At 44.0% G+C, this 22,792-nt stretch overlaps 1 protein-coding gene across 4 annotated transcripts in view; it reads left to right on the top strand.

Annotated features, from left to right (window-relative positions):
• The window catches only part of macrod2 (mono-ADP ribosylhydrolase 2), a 1,460,169-nt gene that overhangs the window by 41,635 nt on the left and 1,395,742 nt on the right, over positions 1-22,792 (top strand). For 3 of the 4 annotated variants that reach the window (XM_070889820.1, XM_070889817.1, XM_070889821.1), the window contains exons 2-3: positions 10,362-10,430; positions 22,373-22,441. In XM_070889820.1, coding sequence (XP_070745921.1) covers positions 10,362-10,430; positions 22,373-22,441 — 138 coding nt within the window. The remainder of the gene's footprint in view (positions 1-10,361; positions 10,431-22,372; positions 22,442-22,792) is intronic. The other variant, XM_070889818.1, reaches the window with a different exon arrangement.

Below are 22,792 nucleotides of genomic sequence, written 5' to 3'. Positions count from 1 at the left end.
AAACGAGGTGGGGTAGCATTGTTGGTTAAAGAGGAAATTAATGCAATAGTAAGGAAGGACATTAACTTGGATGATGTGGAATCTGTTTGGTTAGAGCTGTCGAATACCAAAGGGCAGAAAACGCTCGTGGGAGTTGTGTACAGACCACCAAACAGTAGTAGTGAGGTTGGGGATGGCATCAAACAAGAAATTAGGGATGCGTGCAATAAAGGTACAGCAGTTATCATGGGCGATTTTAATCTACATATAGATTGGGCGAACCAAACTGGGAACAGTACGGTGGAGGAGGATTTCCTGGAGTGTATTAGGGATGGTTTTCTAGACCAATATGTCGAGGAACAAACAAGAGAGCAGGCCATCATCGACTGGGTGTTAGGGAATGAGAGGACTAATTGGCAATCTCGTTGCGCGAGGCCCCTTTGGGAAGAGTGAGCATAATATGGTAAAATTCTTTAATAAGATGGAGAGTGACACAGTTAATTCAGAGACTAGGGTCCTGAACTTAAGGAAAGGTAACTTCGATGGTATAAGACGTGAATTGGCTAGGATAGACTGGCAAATGATACTTAAAGGGTTGACGGTGGATAGGCAATGGCAGACATTTATAGATCACATGGATGAACTTCAACAGGAGGAGGGGAAATAGAGTATGAGAGGGAGCTTGCAGGGAACATAAAAACTGACTGCTTGACAAATCTTCTAGAATTTTTTGAGGATGTATCTTGTAGAGTGGACAAGGGACAACCAGTGGATGTGGTGTATTTGGACTTTCAAAAGGCTTTTGACAAGGTCCCACACAAGAGATTGGTGTGCAGAATTAAAGCACATGGTATTGGGGGTATTGATGTGGATAGAGAACTGGTTGGCAGACGGGAAGCAGAGAGTCGGAATAAATGGGTCCTTTTCAGAATGGCAGGCAGTGACGAGTGGGGTGCCGCAGGGCTCAGTGCTGGGACCCCAGCTATTTACAAAATACATTAATGATTTAGATGAAGGAATTGAATGTAATATCTCCAATTTTGCAGATGACACTAAGCTGGGTGGCGATGTGAGCTGTGAGGAGGATTCGAAGAGGCTGCAGGGTGACTTGGAGAGGTTAGGTGAATGGGCAAATGTATGGCAGATGCAGTATAATGTGGATAAATGTGAAGTTATCCACTTTGGTTGCAAAAACAGGAAGGCAGAATATTATCTGAATGGTGACAGATGAGGAAAAGGGGCGGTGCAACGAGACCTGGGTGTCATGGTACATCAGTCATTGAAAGTTGGCAAGCAGGTACAACAGGAGGTGAAAAAGGCAAATGGCATGTTGGCCTTCGTAGCTAGGGGATTTGAGTATAGGAGCAGGGAGGTCTTACTGCAGTTGTACAGGGCCTTGGTGAGGCCACACCTGGAATACTATGTTCAGTTTTGGTCTCCTAATCTGAGGAAGGACATTCTTGCTATTGAGGGAGTGCAGCGAAGGTTCACCAGACTGATTCCCAGGATGGCAGGACTGACATATGAGGAGATACTGGATCGACTGGGCTTGTATTCACTGGAGTTTAGAAGAATGAGAGGGGATCTCATAGAAACATACAAAGTTCTGACGGGATTAGACAGGTTAGAGGCAGGAGGAATGTTCCCGATGCTGGGGAAGTCCAGAACCAGGGGTCACAGTCTCAGGATAAGGGTAAGCCATTTAGGACTGAGATGAGGAGAAACTTCTTCACTGAGAGTTGTTAACCTGTGGAATTCTCCACCACAGAAAGTTGTTGAGGCCAGTTCATTAGATATATTCAAAAGCAAGTTAGATATGGCCCTTGCAGCTAAAGGGATCAAGGGGTATGGAGAGAATGCAGGAAAGGGGTACTGAGGTTGAATGATCAGCCATGATCTTATTGAATGGTGATGCAGGCTCGAAGGGCCAAGTGGCCTAGTCCTGCACCTATTTTCTATGTTTCTATGAGAAAAAATAGCGTGTCAGATTTATAATTGGAGTAATGGAGTGCATGAATTAAAATTGTACGCACTCTAATGACCCTTGTCAGATCATTAAACTTCTTTCAGTCCTGATCACAGTGTCTGAGGCAGAGACTTTCTCAGCGATTTGCCTCCAGATCCTTTTAAATATGGATGGCAGTGGTCTAGATCCACCCGTAAGATGCAACTCCTGCCATCTTCTTTCCACAGCCTCCACAAGGGCTGACTCGCCTGGCACGCTGTCTAGAATCGTCGTCCTTCATCATCAAAATCCAAATGTAAGATGGCTGATTCAGCCCCGGTTGTACTGCACATGCTTGCGCATATGCACAGCCGCACCCTGCATTAGCGTTTGCAACTGGAGAGCAGACCAGAAGCGCGGGAAGAAAAAAAATTTGCGCATGCGCTGAATGGCCGATTAATTTTTTTAGCGCCGGAACTTTCATCTCCACCACACAAAGTCTGGTGCAACACCGGAGTTAGCGCTAATGCTCTTTGTGAACTTGCATTCGGCAAAAGTTGCAAGCTCTGGCGCTAACGCTAACCCAGCGTTAAAATTTTTGACTCCCCCGCAAATTGCGCCTGTAAACGGGCGAAATCGCAATAAGCCGAAAATCCAGTTTTATATCCACGTTTTTTTTTTATTGTTCAAACTTTGTATTCAGCATGGGATTTATATATTTAACATTAGTGGATGTCTATTCTTAAAATACATACCTTACTGTGATTTCCAGATGTCCTTCCAGGACCTCAGCTTCTTCAATATCAGCAGGCAGCAAAAAAGACTGTTTTATTCTTTTAGAGTGGCAAATGTGCAAGAAAAAGCATAGGAGTGGGATTAGACGATGCACATTCAATATTAATTTTTTTTTACATTTGATTATTCCTCGGGTCAGTTCTATTTAGAGTTATTGGTTCAGATATTTATGTGTACGCTGAAGCTTTTCAAAAACTAGAGGATATTTGTATCATTAGCAGCTATGTTGTCCTGAAAGCTTACTGGTGCATAAATAAAACTTCCTTGTGCTTCAACAGAATCTGAAATGCATTTTTAGGAACTTTATTGTACTGGGTGTGCAGATCAACAAGTTTCACTCTTGACGTAAATCAAATAAATGAGATAACCGAAGAGAGCTTTGCTCAAAATGCACCCAGACAATGTCTGCAGAAGAAAATCAGAACTTCTATATTTTGCTCCCCAATGGCTCATGTTGATAAGTGGCTGTTGAGTGTGGAAGTGAACCATCCAGACTAGGAATGTTTCCCAGGTTAGATTTCTGGTCTGTGTTGTGTTAGCTGATAGCAGCCAGAGCAGTATATGTGCCACAATTAGCTTCAGTGCCCTTGGGAGAAGCCGAAGTGGAGACGGCTGAAAACAGCCAAGGTCTGAGTTCCCAATTGCTATCCACTGCCTCCTGCTGGAAAATGCGCACGTGTGAAGCTCGAGTAAGGACAGGATTGGGCTTGACTGACATACCAACAGTGTGGAATAGCTTGCTGCAACTTACTCGCGAAGCTCACCTACTAAGATTGACCATTCAGACGAGGGACTGGAAGCCGGACAGTAACTGGAATCCTATCCCGGCATGGTTCACACCTTATGGAATAGAAAAGACAAAAGGCAACTGGAGAAGGGAATAGGGCCAAAACATGTACAAGAATGATATTCATTTTATAACTCAATGATTTGTGTGTACAGTTAAAGGAGAAATTAATGAGTTTTTGATTTGTTCTCATCTCAGCTGTGGTTTAAGAGATCAACAGCACTACTGATTAAATTGCTGTCTTCCATACACTGCTGACCTGCATCATTTCAATACTTAATGTACAATTTGTATATAATGTATGTATTTAAGTAACAAGTTTGCCATACCTACTGTATTTTCATCTTGGTAATATATTGATTGTTAGCTTAAAGGAGACACTGGCATATTTCCCAATGGTTTATCTAGTTTTGTGAGTGATACTTATTTATTGAGAAGCCGACATAAAGCGGAAAAAACCATGGTGCAGGATATCACAGGCTGAAAAGATTTTTTAACAAGACAAGTCAAATCAGGAATCAGTGATGGTAACGGCAAGCTTGGGTTGTGAAAGCCTGAGGATCATAATTGATCAAGGGAAGTAAGGAGGTAAACAGTTTTGAGTCTGAGTTTGCGTTTGCGTTTGCATGAGAATAATGTGCAGTTAGCTTAAATTTCACTCCAGAAGATTGACTGGTTCTAACCAAGAGCCAGCACAGAAGTGATGGGCTGAGTGGCCTCCTTCTGTCATCTAAACCTTTATGGTTCACACAAAAACCTGAAAACTGCTCAAAATACCTCATTCTGTCACTGCCAACAACACACAACTACTAATTTGTCACTAAATTAACAATCTCGCGCAGTGGCCACAAGGATGTTGTAGGAATTATCACATGTTGTTCTCAATTGTAGCAAGATTTACTTTGCAGCTGGCTGTGCTCCACCTGACCTTTGCCTGCTTGATGCTAATACAAAGTGATTGGATCACTGTTCCTTCCACCAGCACTCGCAAGTCTCATTTATTACACGTGCAATGACCAAACATGCTCCCTTTTTATTATTTTGTTGAGAGTAATATATATTTAAAATAGAAAACATTTATATTGTATAAAAGAGTTTTGAAGGAGTGGCTCATGCTGTTGCAACTAGCTCACAGCTGTCTGTTCCACTCACTACAGTCCACTGTCTGCAACCAAACCTGAAACCGATGTTTGGCCCCTCATTTACATATGTGAGGGCTGAATGCCTGTTTCAGGAGACTGCCAGTAACACCCAAAATTGGATGTTGATCCCTGAAATTTATACCCCTCATTCTCGTCGGTCTGGACAGAATTCCAATGCTGGTCTTTCATAGAGTCGGCAGAGCCCCGATGGGCCGAATGGCCGCCTCCTGTGCTTGTAGCATTCTATGATTCTCGGTCAGAAGAGGCAAGAGGACCATGTTCAGACACCCTGTGCCAATGTGTTAATAGATCTCTAATGTGACTTTTTGAAAATTGTTGCACCCTATCTCTGTTAGTAACTCCACTACAAGGTCAAATTCTGAGGTTTGCAGAATCCTTATCTTGGTGAAGCTTAATAAAAGAGCTGTTGACAGTTTGAATAACTTTGCCAAGCACAGTGTAAAAATTGTAGCCATCACATCACGGTGGTTGCTTGCAAGTTTAATGAAGTAGCGGGACTAATTGGATAGCTCTTTCAAAGAGCCGGCACAGGCACGATGGGCTGAACAGCCTCCTCCTGTGCTGTATTGGAATATATTTCGCTCCACCCAGTGGACTACTGTGGCATTGCAACCATTGCTGATTACAAGAATAAACAGGTCAGGTCACCTGACTGGGCTTCCTGACATTATCAGCCATCTTAAAGCCTGTGTGTTTGTGAGCTTGTACTGAAAACATACATGTACGATTCTCAGTGTGTTGCAAATCTCCATATTAAGCTGGCTACATCTTACTGTTCCATATCTCTCACTGAAAGTTTGTTCAAAGTTTGCACATCATGGCTGTGTCCAAGGCTCTTTTAAATCATCAATTGAAAGTTATTTAACCTTCATTGTTCGAATTGCTATGTTTGTGTTTTCATTCTTTGAGATGCAGGGGTACTTATTACACTACACAGTGCAACACTGGTTATTCTTCAAGCCCCATAATGGCTTGGGGTGGCGGAAATCCATACTTTCCATTTTAAAAACTTATGGTACAATCCAAGTGAAAACTGAAACTTATTGCCCTATTTTGTTATGCTTATCAAGTCAAAAAAAAGTTACTGCCACTTGTAACTTCTTTGTTTTTAGTACCCATAGCAAATCAAAAAACAATCTATGGATGTATGAAAAGGCATGTAGAAAACCACCTGGTCCATCGCGCCTGTCTCATTCAGTAATAGTTGTGCATCATGACCCCCAATGCTCCCCAGCCACCAGCAGCCATGAAATGTACTGGGGCAGGCAAAACACAGATTTAAAAAAAGCCCTCGGCCAGTTTGGGAAGGGAGTTGTGGTCGGTGGTGATGGGGGGGTGGGGGGTGCGCGGCAGCAGTGTGGGGACAGGGAGGTTTGTGTGGAAATTTTGGAAAATTGCTTTCTGACCCCTAAAGGAAAACGAAAAACTGACCCCAGAAGATAACTGTGATCTCGAGGGACATCATCCAACATCCCACCTACCTTTTGTAAGCAGTGATATCAGCTGCCTCCATGAACTCGCCCAGCTCCCTTTTGAATGTTTGCAGCGAATCCACACTCGCTGCACGAATTGGCAACTTACACCAAATGTGTGATCCTCTGAGAAATCTAACATCTAATCTGTTCTGTGTTTACCTAATTTACACGCATATGCCCCCATTCTCCCGAACCTATTTAATTCAAATAATCTACCCACATGGCCATCATCTAGTCCCTTCATCATTAAGTACCCACCCTGTTGGTTATGCTGAACCAACCCCCTTCCCAGAATCTAAGCCGAGATAATGCAAACCCTTCTAACTGAACCCCTCTCCCGGTTAGGTCAGAACCCACACTTGGAAGCTCCTCACACACACACGTGTTAGCCTGCGTCTTGGACACTTTCAGTTCCTCAGCAGCCAAACACACTGGCGATCTTGAAGATTCCTAGGGGTGTATGCTGGATATAATTACCTTGTAGTTGATTCACACGGCCCCGGGACCGTTCGATTCTAAAGACAAAACCGTGCCTAACAGAGCCATGCGATGAGGCCTAGAGAGTGTAACGTTCAGGCGGTACGGCAAGGCACTCACTTCGGGTGCTCCTGGAGAGTTGACGAACACGTAGCCACGCAGGGAACCCTGTTCCAGATGGTAGAGGAAAAGTAAGTCCTGAATTCCCCAAAGTTCAGCATCTTTATACCCCATACAATACACAAAACTGGCTGGGCAATTCCTGGTTACCATGGTCGCAGAGATGCTAGTTGGTCTTCGTGGCGACGTCTCTGTCCTGGATTGGTCACCTCGATGAAAACAATGGTAGGCCATTTCTGTAATTGAGCAGTTCTCGAGGTGCTAACTGTTCTTGACTGCTGCTTCATTGAAAGAGCCCAGAGGTGTTTACCTTTGTCTGTAAGACCAAGGTCCTCCACCAGCCTATCCCCGCCGCACAGCACTGCCCCCCAATCATTAAGATTCACGGCACGGCCCTCGACAACGTGGACCATTTCCCATATCTCCGGAGCCTCTTATCAACATGGTAAACGAGCCAAAGATGGACAGCGGAAGCGTTACAAGGATACCCTCAAAACCTCCCTGGTAAAGTGCGACATTGCCACTGACACCTCGGAGACCCTGGCTGAAGACCGCCCGAGGTGGAGAAAGTGCATCTGGGAGGGCGTTGAGTTCTTCCGAGTCTCAACGCAAAGAGCGTGAAGAGGTCAAGCGCAGACAGCGGAAGGAGCACGTGGCAAACCAGCCCTACCCAACCCTTCCATCTGTGACAGGGTCTGTGGCTCTCGGATTAGACTGTTCAGCCACCAGAGAACTCACTTTGGGAGTGGAAGTCTTCCTCAATTCCGAGGGGCTGCCGATGATGATGCATATTTGGCCTGCAAACCTCGTTGTCCATCCAGACATTCTGGCTCCATGGACAAAAGATGTTTTTCCACAAATCTCACAAAGTTCAAAATGAAAAGGCCTCTGCCTTTCATGACGTCAGAGTTGAGACTGGTTCCATGGCAACCCAAAATACTTGCTACACTCCACAGAACCAAAAATCAGTCCTTTTAAAGTCCAAACTCCATTTTGAAACTCAGCCCATGTGCATCTCCATTTTAAAAGGGTACAGATCCATTTTAAAAGTCCAAAAATCCTTCCGGCCCATACACACACTGATGTTGGCACCGGCCAAATCCTACACTAACCATCTCAACAGTAAGGGATGAACAGTTGCAAGCATACTTTACAGTATTTATAAGTTGTGAGGCTTGTTTGTGAAGTAGTTTACCATTAGCCAGTGATTGACAAATTAGGCCTGAGAAAAGTGTAAAACTTGGATGCAGGTTCTGTAGTTATGCTGGACTCGTGTCGGAGCAATAAATGGCCATTCTCATCATGACTTTGCATTAGTGTAGGAGGCTTCTAATACAAATTGCAGGGTGTTTTGCATCTCGGAGGATCGGCAATGAGAACAGCTGCTTTCTGAATTTTAATGATTTGCTATAAATTTGATTATGGACAGGATTTCACTCCTCACTTCATATTTTTTTCCCCCCAACCGATTATTTGGATGTGCAAGGTTTTTTTAATTGAAAAAGAGGAATAATCGGTGGAAATATAAGATGATCAGGTGAAGACTATAGGGCACAACACAGGCGAGGGATCTGAGGTGTTGCTACATAAGTTATTGAAACTGCTGTAAGGAAGATCTTCGGGTGCATAGCCAGAGAGATGGAACGTAGGGCCCAAGAGATAATAAGGATGTTGGATAGGGCACTGGTTTAGCCCCAACTGGGGTACAGTGTACAGCTCTGGTCATTGTACTGCAGTTGCTTTGAAGTGGGTACAGCTGAGGTCAACTAACATGATGCTGGGAATTAGGCATTCCGCTGTGAGGAGAAATCTCATTGAAGGTTTTGAGATTCCAACTGTAGCCATGGACATAAGCTCAAAAAAGGGAAAGTGAACAGCCAGCTCGGTTTAACTAATGGATGCTGAATGTACAGAACAAATTGCGCAGGTAGATTGTCGAGTCGGATAGTATCAGCAAATTTAAAAGGGTGATGGACAGGTTTTTGAGGAGAACAGAGATAGAAGTAGCCAGATGGAACTCTGTGGTCTTTCTGCTCCTGCATATTCCTATGTTGATTGTAGAGGGACATGATCGGGGCCCAGGAGAGGCGTGAGTACAGGGCCAGAAGAGGGCCCAGGGGTCCTCCTGCGATATGTGTGCGTACTAGGTCCGTGCAGCAGATCAGGTCTCCAGTCGTCTTGATTAACCCTTGCCACTGGACCAAGACCGTGTGGTGGCTGGTGTGCAACGGCCACCCCACGTTCAAAAAAAGCTTTGCACAGGCATCTTCCACCCGTCAGGATGTAGTTCAGGACCTGGAATATTAGGTTCTTCATTGAAACACCTGTGAACTCATCCTTTTTTGGCGTGGAAACAAGTCATCCTCGTTTCGAGGGACTGCCTAAGATGGTCATCATTTTAAATATTTTGATCAAATCAGCCTGAAGTTTTAGGCATTTTTGGAGTAAAAAGACACCACTTTCATGAGCTTATTGATCTTGTGGCCCTTCTCTGAGCCTATTCCAGGGCCTATATGCCTCCCACAAATATCAGGGGACCAGACTAGACACAGTATTCCAGATGGGGCCCGACCAAAGTTGTACAAGGACACTATAGTACTGTTGGTTTTATATTGGATCATCTGAGCTACACATTCCAGTGCTTTATTTGCTTTCATTATAGCCTCTTGGCTCTGGGTGTGAACTGTTAGAGACTCGTGGGTGGAGTGGTGAATGAGGGTACAGGGCCCAGAAGAGCCCAGGGACAGCACAGGCCAGCCCACACTGCTGATATGTGTGCGCACTAGGTCCGTGCAGCAGAGCAGGTCTCCAGTCGTCCTGGTTAACCCTTGCCACTGGATAAACATAGAAACATAGAAAATAGGTGCAGGAGTAGGCCATTCGGCCCTTCGAGCCTGCACCACCATTCAGTAAGATCATGGCTGATCATTCATCTCGGTACCCCTGAGATAAAGGCCTAGCTCTGTCAATCCCGTGTGGTGGCTAGTGTGCAACGGTCACCACATGTTAAAAAAATCCACACACAGGCATCTTCCACCCCTTCAATTGGAGTTCAGGACTGGAACATTGGGTCCTTCATTGAAACATCTGTGAACTCATGTGGAAGCAAGTCATCCTCGTTCGAGGGACCGCCTATGATGATAACACCCAGGTTCCTTTCCTGCTCAACTGACTTAAATTCAAACCTAGCATGGCATACACATGCTTGGCATTAGCCCTACTCATGGACATAAGACTATCCACATTAAATACCATCTGCCGAATGCTGACCCATGCCTCTCATCGCAACTAGAATTATTTTTTTTTTCTCATCTGGGATTCTGACACCAGCACAAATCTGTGCGTCAGCCGCAAACTTGCAGGCAGCACCCCCAATACCTTCATCCAGATCATCATTATACCAAGTTGAAGCCGGTTGTACTGGTTAAATTTATTTACAATGCAAAGTAATGTACGAAAGAGGAAGGAAAATAATGTACCTTGGGAAGATTTGCTACTTGCTCATGCAAAATCAATCTGTGGGCACCCTAATGTAAATTTGCCAATCATGCCCCAAGACAAATTTATTTTTTCGTAATCAGTTTTTGACTCAGAAATTACAGTTTTTACTTTCCCAACAGTTACAGATTCTTTTGATGATGGAGTTATACAGCTGAAGGACATTTCTGTATGGAGAGAAGATGCAAAAAGTAAGTGGCTTTTAATTGAAGACTGTCATTCTTGTTTTGAGATTTATTCTTAACGGGTTCATCAAAATAATTAATCCATCAAGAGTTGAGTACAGAAATAAGCACAAGGTAATGCGGAGATACCGTATACACATTCGAATTGTGATCAATGCAATGTGTACAATGTATTGTACATCAACTAAGACTTGTTTCGGAGATGCTCCTGGAGGATCCATCTTCTAATTGTCCATCCAGCTCACATTTGAGTGGTTGATAGCTAACTCAAGGTGATTGGACGACAGTATCCCTTCTACCAGCATTACCATGTCCCATTTATTAGCCATGCAATGACCAAACATGTTCCCTTATATTTTTTTTTCAAATAAGTTACATATTTTTTAAAAAGCAAATATTTATGTTATAAGAGGTTAGAAGGAGTGACCTATGCTGTTGCAACTTGCTTACAGCTGCCTGGTCCACGCATTACAATCCAATTTCTGCAACTAAGCCTAAAACAGGCATCAGAGCCCTCATTTACACATGTGGAAGTCCATAAGGATAAGGGGTAGGCCATTTAGGACTGAGATGAGGAGAAACTTCTTCACCCAGAGAGTTGTTAGCCTGTGGAATTCCCTACTGCAGAGAGTTGTTGATGCCAGTTCATTGGATATATTCAAGAGGGAGTTACATATGGCCTTACGGCTAAAGTGATCAAGGGGTATGGAGAGAAAGCAGGAAAGGGGTACTGAGGTGAATGATCAGCCATGATCTTATTGAATGGTGGTGCAGGCTCGAAGGGCCAAATGGCCGACTCCTGCACCTATTTTCTATGTTTCTATGTAAGGGCTTTTTGCCTGTTTCATGAGGTTGCCGGTGATACCCAATATTGGATGCTGATTCCCAAAATTTCGAGCCCTCATTCTCGTCAGTCATGGCAGAATTGCAACACAGGTCAGAAGAGGCATGAGGACCATAGAATCATGGAAATTTATGGCACGGAAGGAGGCCATTTCGGCCCATCATGTCCGTGCCGGCCGACCAAGAGCTATCCAGCCTAATCCCACTTTCCAGCTCTTGGTCCATAGCTCTGTAGATTACGGCACTTGAAGTGCACATCCAAGTATGTTTTAAATGTGGTGAGGGTTTCTGCCTCTACCACCCTTTCAGGCAGTGAGTTCCAGACCCCCACCACCCTCTGGGTGAGGAAATTACCCCTCTAAACCTCCCCACAATTACTTTAAATCAATGCCCCCTGGTTGTTGACCCCTCTGCCAATGGAAATGGGTCCTTTCTATCCACTCAATCCAGGCCTCTCATAATTTTATAGACCTCAATCACATCTCCCCTCAGCCGCCTCTGTTCCAAACAAAACAGACCCAGCATCTCCAACCTTTCCTCATAGCCAAAATTCTCCAGCCCAGGCAACATTCTTGTAAATCTCATCTGCACCCTTGCCAGTGCAATCACATCATTCCTGTAATGTGGTGTCCAGAACAGCACACAGTACTCCAGCTGCGGCCTAACCAATGTTCTATACAGTTCAAGCATAACCTCCTTGCTCTTGTATTCCATGAATCGACTATTAAAGGCACAAATTCCATATGCCGCCTTAACCACCTTATCTACCTGGCCTGCTACCTTCAGGGATTTGTGGACCTGCACTCCAAGTTTCCTTTGTTCCTCTACACTTTTCAGTGTCGTACCATTACAGTGTATTCCCTTGCCTTGTTCGACCTCCCCAAATACATTATCTCACATTTATCCGGATCGAATTCCATTTGCCACTGTTCTGCACACCTGACCAGTACATTGATATCTTCCTACAGTCTGCAGCTTTCTTCTTCATTATCAACCACACAGCCTATTTTAGTGTCATCTGCAAATTTCTTAATCATAACCCTAACATTTAAATCTAAGTCATTGAAAAATACCACAAAAAGCAAGGGACTGAGCCCTGTGGAACCCACTGGATACAGCCTTCCAGACACAAAAACACCCATCAACCATTACTTTTTGCTTTCTGCCTCTGAGCCAATTTTGGATCCAACTTGCCACTTTGTCTTGGATTCCATAGGCTATTGTTTTTGTGACCAGTCTGCCATTAGGGACCTTATCAAAAGCTTTGCTAAAATCCATATACATTACATCATACGCACTGCCCTCATCGACCCCCCTGGTTACCTCCTCTCAAAATTCAATCAAGTTAGTCAGACACAACCTTCCCTTGACAAATCCATACTGACTGTCCTTGATTAATCCATGTCTTTCTAAATGATGATTCATTCTGTCCCTCGGGATTTTTTCCAATAATTTTCCCACCACCAAGGTTATGCTGACTGGCCTGTAATTACTCAGTCTATTCCTTTCTCCCATTTTAAATGAGGCAAAAGCAAAAGACAGAAAGGAGATGAGGAAAAGTGGAGGGCAGAGAAACCCAAGGCAAAGAACAAAAAGGGCTACTGTACAGCAAAATTCTAGAAGGACAAAGGGTGTTAAAAAAGCAAGCCTGAAGGCTTTGTATCTTAATGCAAGGAGTATCCGCAATAAGGTGGATGAATTAACTATGCAAATAGATGTTAACAAATATGATGTGATTGGGATTACGGAGACGTGGCTCCAGGATGATCAGGGCTGGGAACTCAACATCCAGGGGTATTCAACATTCAGGAAGGATAGAATAAAAGGAAAAGGAGGTGGGGTAGCATTGCTGGTTAAAGAGGAGATTAATGCAATAGTTAGGAAAGACATTAGCTTGGATGATGTGGAATCTATATGGGTAGAGCTGCAGAACACTAAAGGGCAAAAATCGTTAGTGGGAGTTGTGTACAGACCTCCAAACAGTAGTAGTGATGTTGGGGAGGGCATCAAACAGGAAATTAGGAGTGCATGCAATAAAGGTGCAGCAGTTATAATGGGTGACTTTAATATGCACATAGATTGGGCTAGCCAAACTGGAAGCAATACGGTGGAGGAGGATTTCCTGGAGTGCATAAGGGATGGTTTTCTAGACCAATATGTCGAGGAACCAACTAGGGGGGAGGCCATCTTAGACTGGGTGTTGTGTAATGAGAGAGGATTAATTAGCAATCTCATTGTGCGAGGCCCCTTGGGAAAGAGTGACCATAATATGGTGGAATTCTGCATTAGGATGGAGAATGAAACAGTTAATTCAGAGACCATGGTCCAGAACTTAAAGAAGGGTAACTTTGAAGGTATGAGGCATGAATTGGCTAAGATAGATTGGCTAATGATACTTAAGGGGTTGACTGTGGATGGGCAATGGCAGACATTTAGAGACCGCATGGATGAATTACAACAATTGTACATTCCTGTCTGGCGTAAAAATAAAAAAGGGAAGGTGGCTCAACCGTGGCTATCTAGGGAAATCAGGGATAGTATTAAAGCCAAGGAAATGGCATACAAATTGGCCAGAAATAGCAGCGAACCTGGGGACTGGGAGAAATTTAGAACTCAGCAGAGGAGGACAAAGGGTTTGATTAGGGCAGGGAAAATGGAGTACGAGAAGAAGCTTGCAGGGAACATTAAGGCGGATTGCAAAAGTTTCGAGAGGTATGTAAAGAGAAAAAGGTTAGTAAAGACAAACGTAGGTCCCCTGCAGTCAGAATCAGGGGAAGTCATAACGGGGAACAAAGAAATGGCAGACCAATTGAACAAGTACTTTGGTTCAGTATTCACTAAGGAGGATACAAACAACCTTCCGGATATAAAAGTGGTCAGAGGGTCTAGTAAGGAGGAGGAACTGAGGGAAATCTTTATTAGTCGGGAAATTGTGTTGGGGAAATTGATGGGATTGAAGGCCGATAAATCCCCAGGGCCTGATGGACTGCATCCCAGAGTACTTAAGGAGGTGGCCTTGGAAATAGCGGATGCATTGACAGTCATTTTCCAACATTCCATTGACTCTGGATTAGTTCCTATCGAGTGGAGGGTAGCCTATGTAACCCCACTTTTTAAAAAAGGAGGGAGAGAGAAAGCAGGGTATTATAGACCGGTCAGCCTGACCTCAGTAGTGGGTAAAATGATGGAATCAATTATTAAGGATGTCATAGCAGCGCATTTGGAAAATGGTGACATGATAGGTCCAAGTCGGCATGGATTTGTGAAAGGGAGATCATGCTTGACAAATCTTCTGGAATTTTTTGAGGATGTTTCCAATAAAGTGGACAAAGGAGTACCAATTGATGTGGTATATTTGGACTTTCAGAAGGCTTTCGACAAGATCCCACACAGGAGATTAATGTGCAAAGTTAAAGCACATGGGATTGGGGGTAGTGTGCTGACGTGGATTGAGAACTGGTTGTCAGACAGGAAGCAAAGAGTAGGAGTAAATGGGTACTTTTCGGAATGGCAGGCAGTGACTAGTGGGGTACCGCAGGGTTCTGTGCTGGGGCCCCAGTTGTTTACACTGTACATTAATGATTTAGACGAGGGGATTAAATGTAGTATCTCCAAATTTGCGGATGACACTAAGTTGGGTGGCAGTGTGAGCTGCGAGGAGGATGCTATGAGGCTGCAGAGTGACTTGGATAGGTTAGGTGAGTGGGCAAATGCGTGGCAGATGAAGTATAATGTGGATAAATGTGAGGTTATCCACTTTGGTGGTAAAAACAGAGAGACAGACTATTATCTGAATGGTGACAGATTAGGAAAAGGGAAGGTGCAACGAGACCTGGGTGTCATGGTACATCAGTCATTGAAGGTTGGCATGCAGGTACAGCAGGCGGTTAAGAAAGCAAATGGCATGTTGGCCTTCATAGCGAGGGGATTGGAGTACAGGGGCAGGGAGGTGTTGCTACAGTTGTACAGGGCCTTGGTGAGGCCACACCTGGAGTATTGTGAACAGTTTTGGTCTCCTAACTTGAGGAAGGACATTCTTGCTATTGAGGGAGTGCAGCGAAGATTCACCAGACTGATTCCCGGGATGGTGGGACTGACCTATCAAGAAAGACTGGATCAACTGGGCTTGTATTCACTGGAGTTCAGAAGAGTGAGAGGGGACCTCATAGAAACGTTTAAAATTCTGACGGGTTTGGACAGGTTGGATGCAGGAAGAATGTTCCCAATGTTGGGGAAGTCCAGAACCAGGGGTCACAGTCTAAGGATAAGGGGTAAGCCATTTAGGACCGAGATAAGGAGAAACTTCTTCACCCAGAGAGTGGTGAACCTGTGGAATTCTCTACCACAGAAAGTAGTTGAGGCCAATTCACTAAATATATTCAAAAGGGAGTTAGATGAAGTCCTTACTACTCGGGGGATCAAGGGGTATGGCGTGAAAGCAGGAAGGGGGTATTGAAGTTTCATGTTCAGCCATGAACTCATTGAATGGCGGTGCAGGCTAGAAGGGCTGAATGGCCTGCTCCTGCACCTATTTTCTATGTTTCTATGTTTCTAAACATAGGTACAACATTAGCAGTCCTTCAGTCCTCTAGCACCACACCTGTAGCCAGAGAGGATTAGAAAATGATGGTCAGAGCCACTGCTGTTTCCTCTTTTGCTTTGCTCATCAGCCTGGGATACATTTCATCCGGGTCTGGGGATTTATCCACTTTCAAAGCTGTTAAATCCCTTAATGCTTCCTCTCTCGCTATGTTTATCTCATTTGATATTTCACTCATTGCAAATTCTGCATTGCCCTACTCTTTTGTGAAAACAGATGCAAAGTATTCATTAAGAATCCTACCCACGTCTTCCGCCTCCACGCACAGATTTACTTTATGGTCTCTAATAGACCATGTTCAAACCTATTGTGCCACCCGGTGATTGAGTATATATAACATCACGTGGAAGCTTGGGTCCACTAGAATTCATTATATTCCTAATCTGACAAAGCTTCTAAAATTCTACTGGGAAGGGCTGTATCATGGTGTTTGTGACCAGAGCAAGTCAGAAAGCAGACTCTGCCTCAGATACATAGTTTAGTTAAACTGTCGAAGATAAATTATTTTAAGGCTATTCTTGTCGTAAGTTCCATGGTATGTGTATAAATAATAGAATAACCAAGCTATTGAGAAATGTTTTACTATGTTTATACATGGGATCTATCCACAAACTTAACCATAACTTTATTTCATTACAATACTACAAAAAAAATTTCTTTATTTATTTCACTCCATAAAATGCTAATTTTCAAGTAAAAGCATTAAATGGTAACTTGCTGCATCACCGAGTGCATTGATACAGGTTTGAGTCCCTAATTCCCCACTGAAGAACATCGGAGACTTGGTGACCCTTGTGGCTGGCTTTTGAGTAGCATCGGCACAGACTTCAGTGTAGATCTTCATTTATTTCCCTTTAGAGGATGAAAGTTGAATTGAGAGACATTGAAGGAGGAGGGAAGAGGAAATGATTTGCTCCTCGATGTGTTTAAGAATGATGATTTGTCGATAACTAAGTTGTAACCAGTATCATGTCTCTTTCACCAACAACAACTTGCATTTATATAGCACCTTTAATGTAGTAAAATGTCCCAAGGCACTTCACAGGAGGGTTATCAATCAGAATTTGACACCAAGCCATATACAGAGATATTAAGGCAGGTAGTTTAAAGGGGTAGGTTTTAAGGAGCATCTTAAAGATGGACAGAGGGGCGGAGAGGTTCAGGGAGTGAATTCCAAATCTTGGGGCCCAGGCAGCTGAAGGCACGACCGCCAGTGGTGGAGAGATTATTATTGGAGATGTGCAAGAGGCCACAATTGGAGGAGCGCAGAGATCTCAGATGGTTGCAGGGCTGGAGGAGGTTACAGCGATGGGGAGGTTTCAGATTTATAATCCTCGTTCTTTTATGTAGCTGTTCATTGTCAAATAGGTACATAAAAGTACATTAGTAATGGCTGTTTGCCATTATTACTTTTGTTGAGAGTATGCTATTCATTTGCAGTTGCTGTAATTAAAATGTTGTGGTTTTGCTGAGACATCAGTACAGCAGCTCAGGGGAGCTAAAGTGCCATCTAGTGTTCAGTGATTGTTGTTCATTAGTTGTTCTCTGCAACTGAATGCATTGATAGCCTCAGACCTGTTGGAAAATCACCAAGGCGATTGCATTATGTTTTATGGGGGATTTACTCCAAGTGCCTTGAATGTAGTAAAACATTCCAAGGTTCTGCACAGGAGCGATTATCAAATATTATTTGACACTGAGCCACATAAGGAAATATTGGGACAGGTGTCGAAGGCTTTAAGGAGCATCTTAATGGTAGAGAGACAAAGAGGTCTAGGGAGGGAATACCAGAGCTTGGAGCCTCGGTATTTGAAGGCATGGCTGCCAATGGTAGAGCGATTTAAATTTGGGATGCAAGAGGCCAGAATTGGAGGTTTGCAGAGATCTCTGAGGGTTGTGGGACTCTAGGAGGTTACAGAGATAGGGAAGGGCTAGGCCATGGAGGGATTTGAAAACAACGATGAGAATTTTGAAGTCAAAGCATTGCCGGACGTAGGTCAGCAATCAATTTTGTTAATTCCCTTCATTAGTTTGTGACATTCAATGAGGTCATCTCAAAGGCTCACTTTTTCCAAAGCTAACGAGTCAAACTTCCTTAACCTTTTCATTGTAATTTAAATTTTTAGCGCTTGGAATCACCTTTGTTCACCGCTGTACCTTTTCAATGATTTAGGTGATCAGAACAGTACACCATATTTCAGCCGGAATAGCTCTATGCATTGCAACTTGTTTTAATTTGCGCTCTATCCCTCTGATAATGTAACTCACTAGCTTTTTACCTTTTTCACTGCAGCTCAGCACTGTGCTAACAATTTCATGGAAATAGTTGCTATAATCCACTGTGAATCTCTTTCCTGGTTGCACTGTACCACTGTTCCACTTAACACGTAAGGGTAGATGCCTTTTGCTTGCAGGGTAGCGCTAATTTGTTCCCGTCGTAGCCATGACCTAATTTGTTTGGGTTGGAGGCTTATCGAACGTGCGGGGTGGACTTCTAGCAGAGTCCCCGCTACCCAGAGGGAGCCTGCTGCTGCTGCTGCTATGGTGGAGAATTCTGGCAGGAAACACCAGAAAAGGCAGCGAGGATTTAAAGAAGGAGAAGAGCCCCACAAAAAAAAGTGGATTTTTTTTTACATTTAAGACTAGGCCTGAAACAGAGAGAATCATAGAAATTTGCAGCACAGGAGGAGGCCATTCAGGCCGTCATGCTTGTGCTGGCTCTTTGAAAGAGCAGTCGTTTTTTTGGTCCCACATTCCCCATTTTTTGTCTGTAATTCTGCAAGCTCCTCATCCCCTCGTACCTATTAAATTCCCAACTCCCTTTTAAAACTATTCATAGAATCAGCTTTGACCAAATTTTCATGCAGAGTGTCCAAGATCTTGACATCTGAGTGGAAATTTTTTTTTCCTCATCTCCCCTCGAGGTCCTTAGCCAATGGTTTTGAACCTATGACCTCTGGTTATTGACCCACTCACCAGAGGGTATCATTTTTCTCTCTCAAAACCTCTCATCATCTTGAAAACCTCTATTGGGTTATGGTTTAACCTCCTCTGTTCCAAGGTGAACAGTCCTAACTTTTCCAATCTTTCCTCATAATTGAAGTCGCTTATTCCTGGTAAACCACCTCTGTACCCTTTCTAAGTCCTTTAGATCTTTCCTGATGAGTCTGTTGGGGCCCATATGAAGGAAGGAGGCGACTACTTAGCCCACTACCTCCATCCTGCAACTCCAGATGCTTACCACTGCCACTCTGAGGATACCTCCTCTACCTTTCCCTGGGGTTGGGGGAAAACAGCGGTAAACAGGGAAATAAGCTGCTTTCTGCCCAGCCCCCCCAGTCCCCCCGCCCAGCCCCAAATACCACCGCTAGCATTCACGTGGATGGTAACAAAAGGGGCAGCTAAGAACAGAGATGGAGGGAGCAAAAAAATTGAAGTTTGGAACAGGAACATAGTAGTCGGATTCCATCTGCCTTTTCCACTTCTATCCCGCCCAAAATCTCCTTCTCGTTGATGTAGTTACTTAAAAAAAAATCTAAATCCTTATGAATCTGGTTGAATTATTTATCCTGTTTGCTATTCTGATTATGAAAATTCAAACCTTCTCCATCCCTCCAAACCTCTCTGTAATATCCTCCAGTCCCACAATTCTCTTTCTCCTCCCGCCCGCCCCCCCCCCCGCCTTCCACCGAGATCTCTGCGCTCCTCTAATTCTGGCCCCTTGCGCATCCCCGATTATAATCAATCCACCATTGGCGGCCGTGCCTTCAGCTGCCTCGTCCCTAAACTCTGGAATTCCCATCTAAACCTCTCCACTGCCTGCCTCTCTCTCCTTTAAGGCGCTCCTTGAAACCTACCTTATTGACCAAGCTTTTGGTCACCCATCCGTGCACAGGTACAGCGTCGAAAATCCGGAGTTCCAGAATCTGTACTGTTCTGGAATCCGGACACCTGACGATCCATGCAAGGGTCGCCTGGAATCCAGAAAATGTTTCGGAATTTGGATCCCCACCTCAGGCCACCGCCGACTCCCCTGGCCCCACCGCCCGCCAGACATCCTGCTCCTGACCTCAACCTGCCGCCTGCCGGACTCTCCTGGCCCCGCAACCCGCCAGACCCCCTGCTCCTTACCTTACCCCCCCCCCCCCCCTTACCTGGACCCACGTATTTCCAGTCTCGGTACGTCGGAAAGACTTTCTGAAGTCCGGATATATACGAATCCGGGCTTGGGCGTTTCCAGATTTGGGACGTCCGAAAGACGTTCTGAAGTCTGGAAATTCCCAGAAGCCGGAGCGGCCTCTGTCCTGAGGCTACCGGATTTTCGACGCTGTACCTGTATTTCCTTTTGTCGTTCAGTGTCAAATTTAGTTAATCATGCCTGTGAAGCACCTTGGTATGTTTTACTATGTTAAAGGTGCTTTATAAATGCAAGTTGTTCTAAATCTCGAAGATATCTAAAAATCACAAAGTAAGCAGTCATGTTCAAAATCTATGAACTAATTACCCAGCCCGTCTCCTACCCTTCTACAGCACGACTATATAAATTAGGTGACATGTTGCTGCAGAGGGACCAAGATTACCTTAGATGCTGCTGTGCTGGCGAGTTGAAATGCTGGTATTAGCAGCAAAACTAAAATGGGTGCTGCCAGCAATATGATTTTCGCATTGCTGCCCTGATCAAAACTTCCCCAGTGTACATACAATTGTTGAAATTTCAGCATGAAGCAAGACCTTACACAGCCCCCCCACCCACCCCCCCCCACCCCCCCCCCAAACCGTGTTGTGCCAGTGGTGGGTCCACATTGCAGCAAACTACTGTAATCCCATTTCCTTGTTCTTTCCCCATAACAGTTGGTATTTTTCCTAAAGTATATGTCTGATTCCCCTTTAAATATTACAATTGATTTGGTTTGAGCAGCCACTGGTAAAGCCTTCAAGTTCAAATAACCCATTGCATGAATAAAACACTTCTGACCTCCCTCCATTATGCTTCTAGTTCGACTCCCAAATTTATGCCCCCTTGTTCCTGATTGAAATGATAAAATCTCTATGGTGACTTTGCAGTAACTCTGCAAGCAGACGGCTACGCGTGCAGTTACTTTAAAGTCACTGAGTAGCAACTTTATTCCAATAGTGCAGAAGTTGACTTGTACAGGTTGAACCTCCCTTATCCAGAACTCCCTGACCCAGAACCATTCCCGGCCACCGGGTGCCGCATGCGCAGAACTTCGACATGAACAAATCGAAGTCCTTCCTTGCTGCTGACTCCTGCAATCGCTGGCCTGACCCTGCGATCCACCGCGTCCTCCCCACCTGCCCAACCACAATGATCTCTCTGCCGCACTCCCAGCCCCAAGCCAGTCAGCCCCAATATCCCCTTGCTCAGTACCTGTATCATCCAATTTAACGTGACACCCTTTGTCCCCCTATCCAGAGCAGGCCAGGTCCTGAGGGTTCCGGATAAGGGAGGTTCAACCTGTCGTATAAATGGGACAAATTGAACACCATGAGAATCACATTAAATTACAGAACTGCTCTCAGTGGATGTATTGCTTTATCATGAGCAACATGATTGCCAATGCATGAAAACTTGTATTTGATATATTTTTAATAAAATACAAGGAGACACAAATTGTGTAAAACTAGATAGTATTTAAACTGATATTCTCTAATAATCTTTGTTAGAATTATAAAACCTGCCATCTTTTCTGGCCTCAAACAAATTGCCGAACAAATCTTTGGTGTGTAGCTGATGCTCCATCTAAAACTGCATTAAAATGTGCATTTCTCTGTTTTTTAACGCCTATTTCTCTTTCCCCTTAATCCCTCCCTCCCTTTGAATGACCAGAAGCACCATGATTGAAAGCCTGGCGCGTGAATACAAACATTGAATGGCCATAATTCATATTGTAGGAAGTAGTCATATAATATAATTTTCACATAGTTATGGTGCATGGAAGAATATCGCGTTCTTTTACCCTCCTAAATTGACTCTGGTAGACAACATCAAGAAGCTGCTTCAAGAGAATTATTGAAATGCCACTGTGGCGTGAAGGTTTGTAAATACCTGTCTCGAGTTCCATCATAAAAGCCAGTACTGTGCATTCTGGCCTCTTTTTGTGGGGGATATAAAACATGCACATTTATAGGCCAGATTTTAGAGTATGCTCGTCTGCAAAATCAATAATGTCTTATTTTTGTCTGTAAAGCAATTAGGTTTTCAAGCAAATTCTTTGCTTATGGTGGAAGCCTTTTGAGTGTTTTACAGACAGAGATAGATACACACATTTAAAGGGACAGTTTAGTGAGATATTTCTCGTACAAATGTTGCTGGAACTTCCGATTTTTCCTCTTCCCCACAATTGTTGCTGTACAATATCCAGATTTTAATTCAGATGCTGGACTTGTTAGTACATTTTATCCACCTAGAACTCTTGCATTCTTCAAGTAATTTGAGTATAAACTGTACACCTTTTCATTGTGTTCAATTGTTCTTTCACAACAGAGCTATATCTGAAAGAAAAGCTGGAGGATAAAGAACAGGATGAATATTCTCCATTGAAGGAAGGAACTGGTAAGGGCAATGTTGAGGAGCTTGTTATTATTCCAGTGTGCATTCCAACGTAGCTGTTGTGAGTTGCAACAGTTCCTAATCTATCCTGCTCTTTAAATTTATATTTTCATCAGGGCTTGTTATGGCTTAGAGTGTGCAATTTAATTTCATTTTCATTCTGCTGATAAAGCCCAACAAAAGGTTTGAATGCTAACCAAAATGCTGAAACATAGAAACATAGAAAATAGGTGCAGGAGCAGGCCATTCGGCCCTTCTAGCCTGCACCGCCATTCAATGAGTTCATGGCTGAACATGCAACTTCAGTACCCCCTTCCTGCTTTCTCGCCATACCCCTTGATCCCCCGAGTAGTA

The sequence above is a fragment of the Pristiophorus japonicus genome, chromosome 9, assembly GCF_044704955.1.
Source record: "Pristiophorus japonicus isolate sPriJap1 chromosome 9, sPriJap1.hap1, whole genome shotgun sequence".
In the NCBI taxonomy this organism is placed as follows: domain Eukaryota; kingdom Metazoa; phylum Chordata; class Chondrichthyes; family Pristiophoridae; genus Pristiophorus; species Pristiophorus japonicus.
The sequence above is the reverse complement of the archived record's forward strand: the minus strand, read 5'-3'. Positions and strand labels throughout refer to the sequence as shown.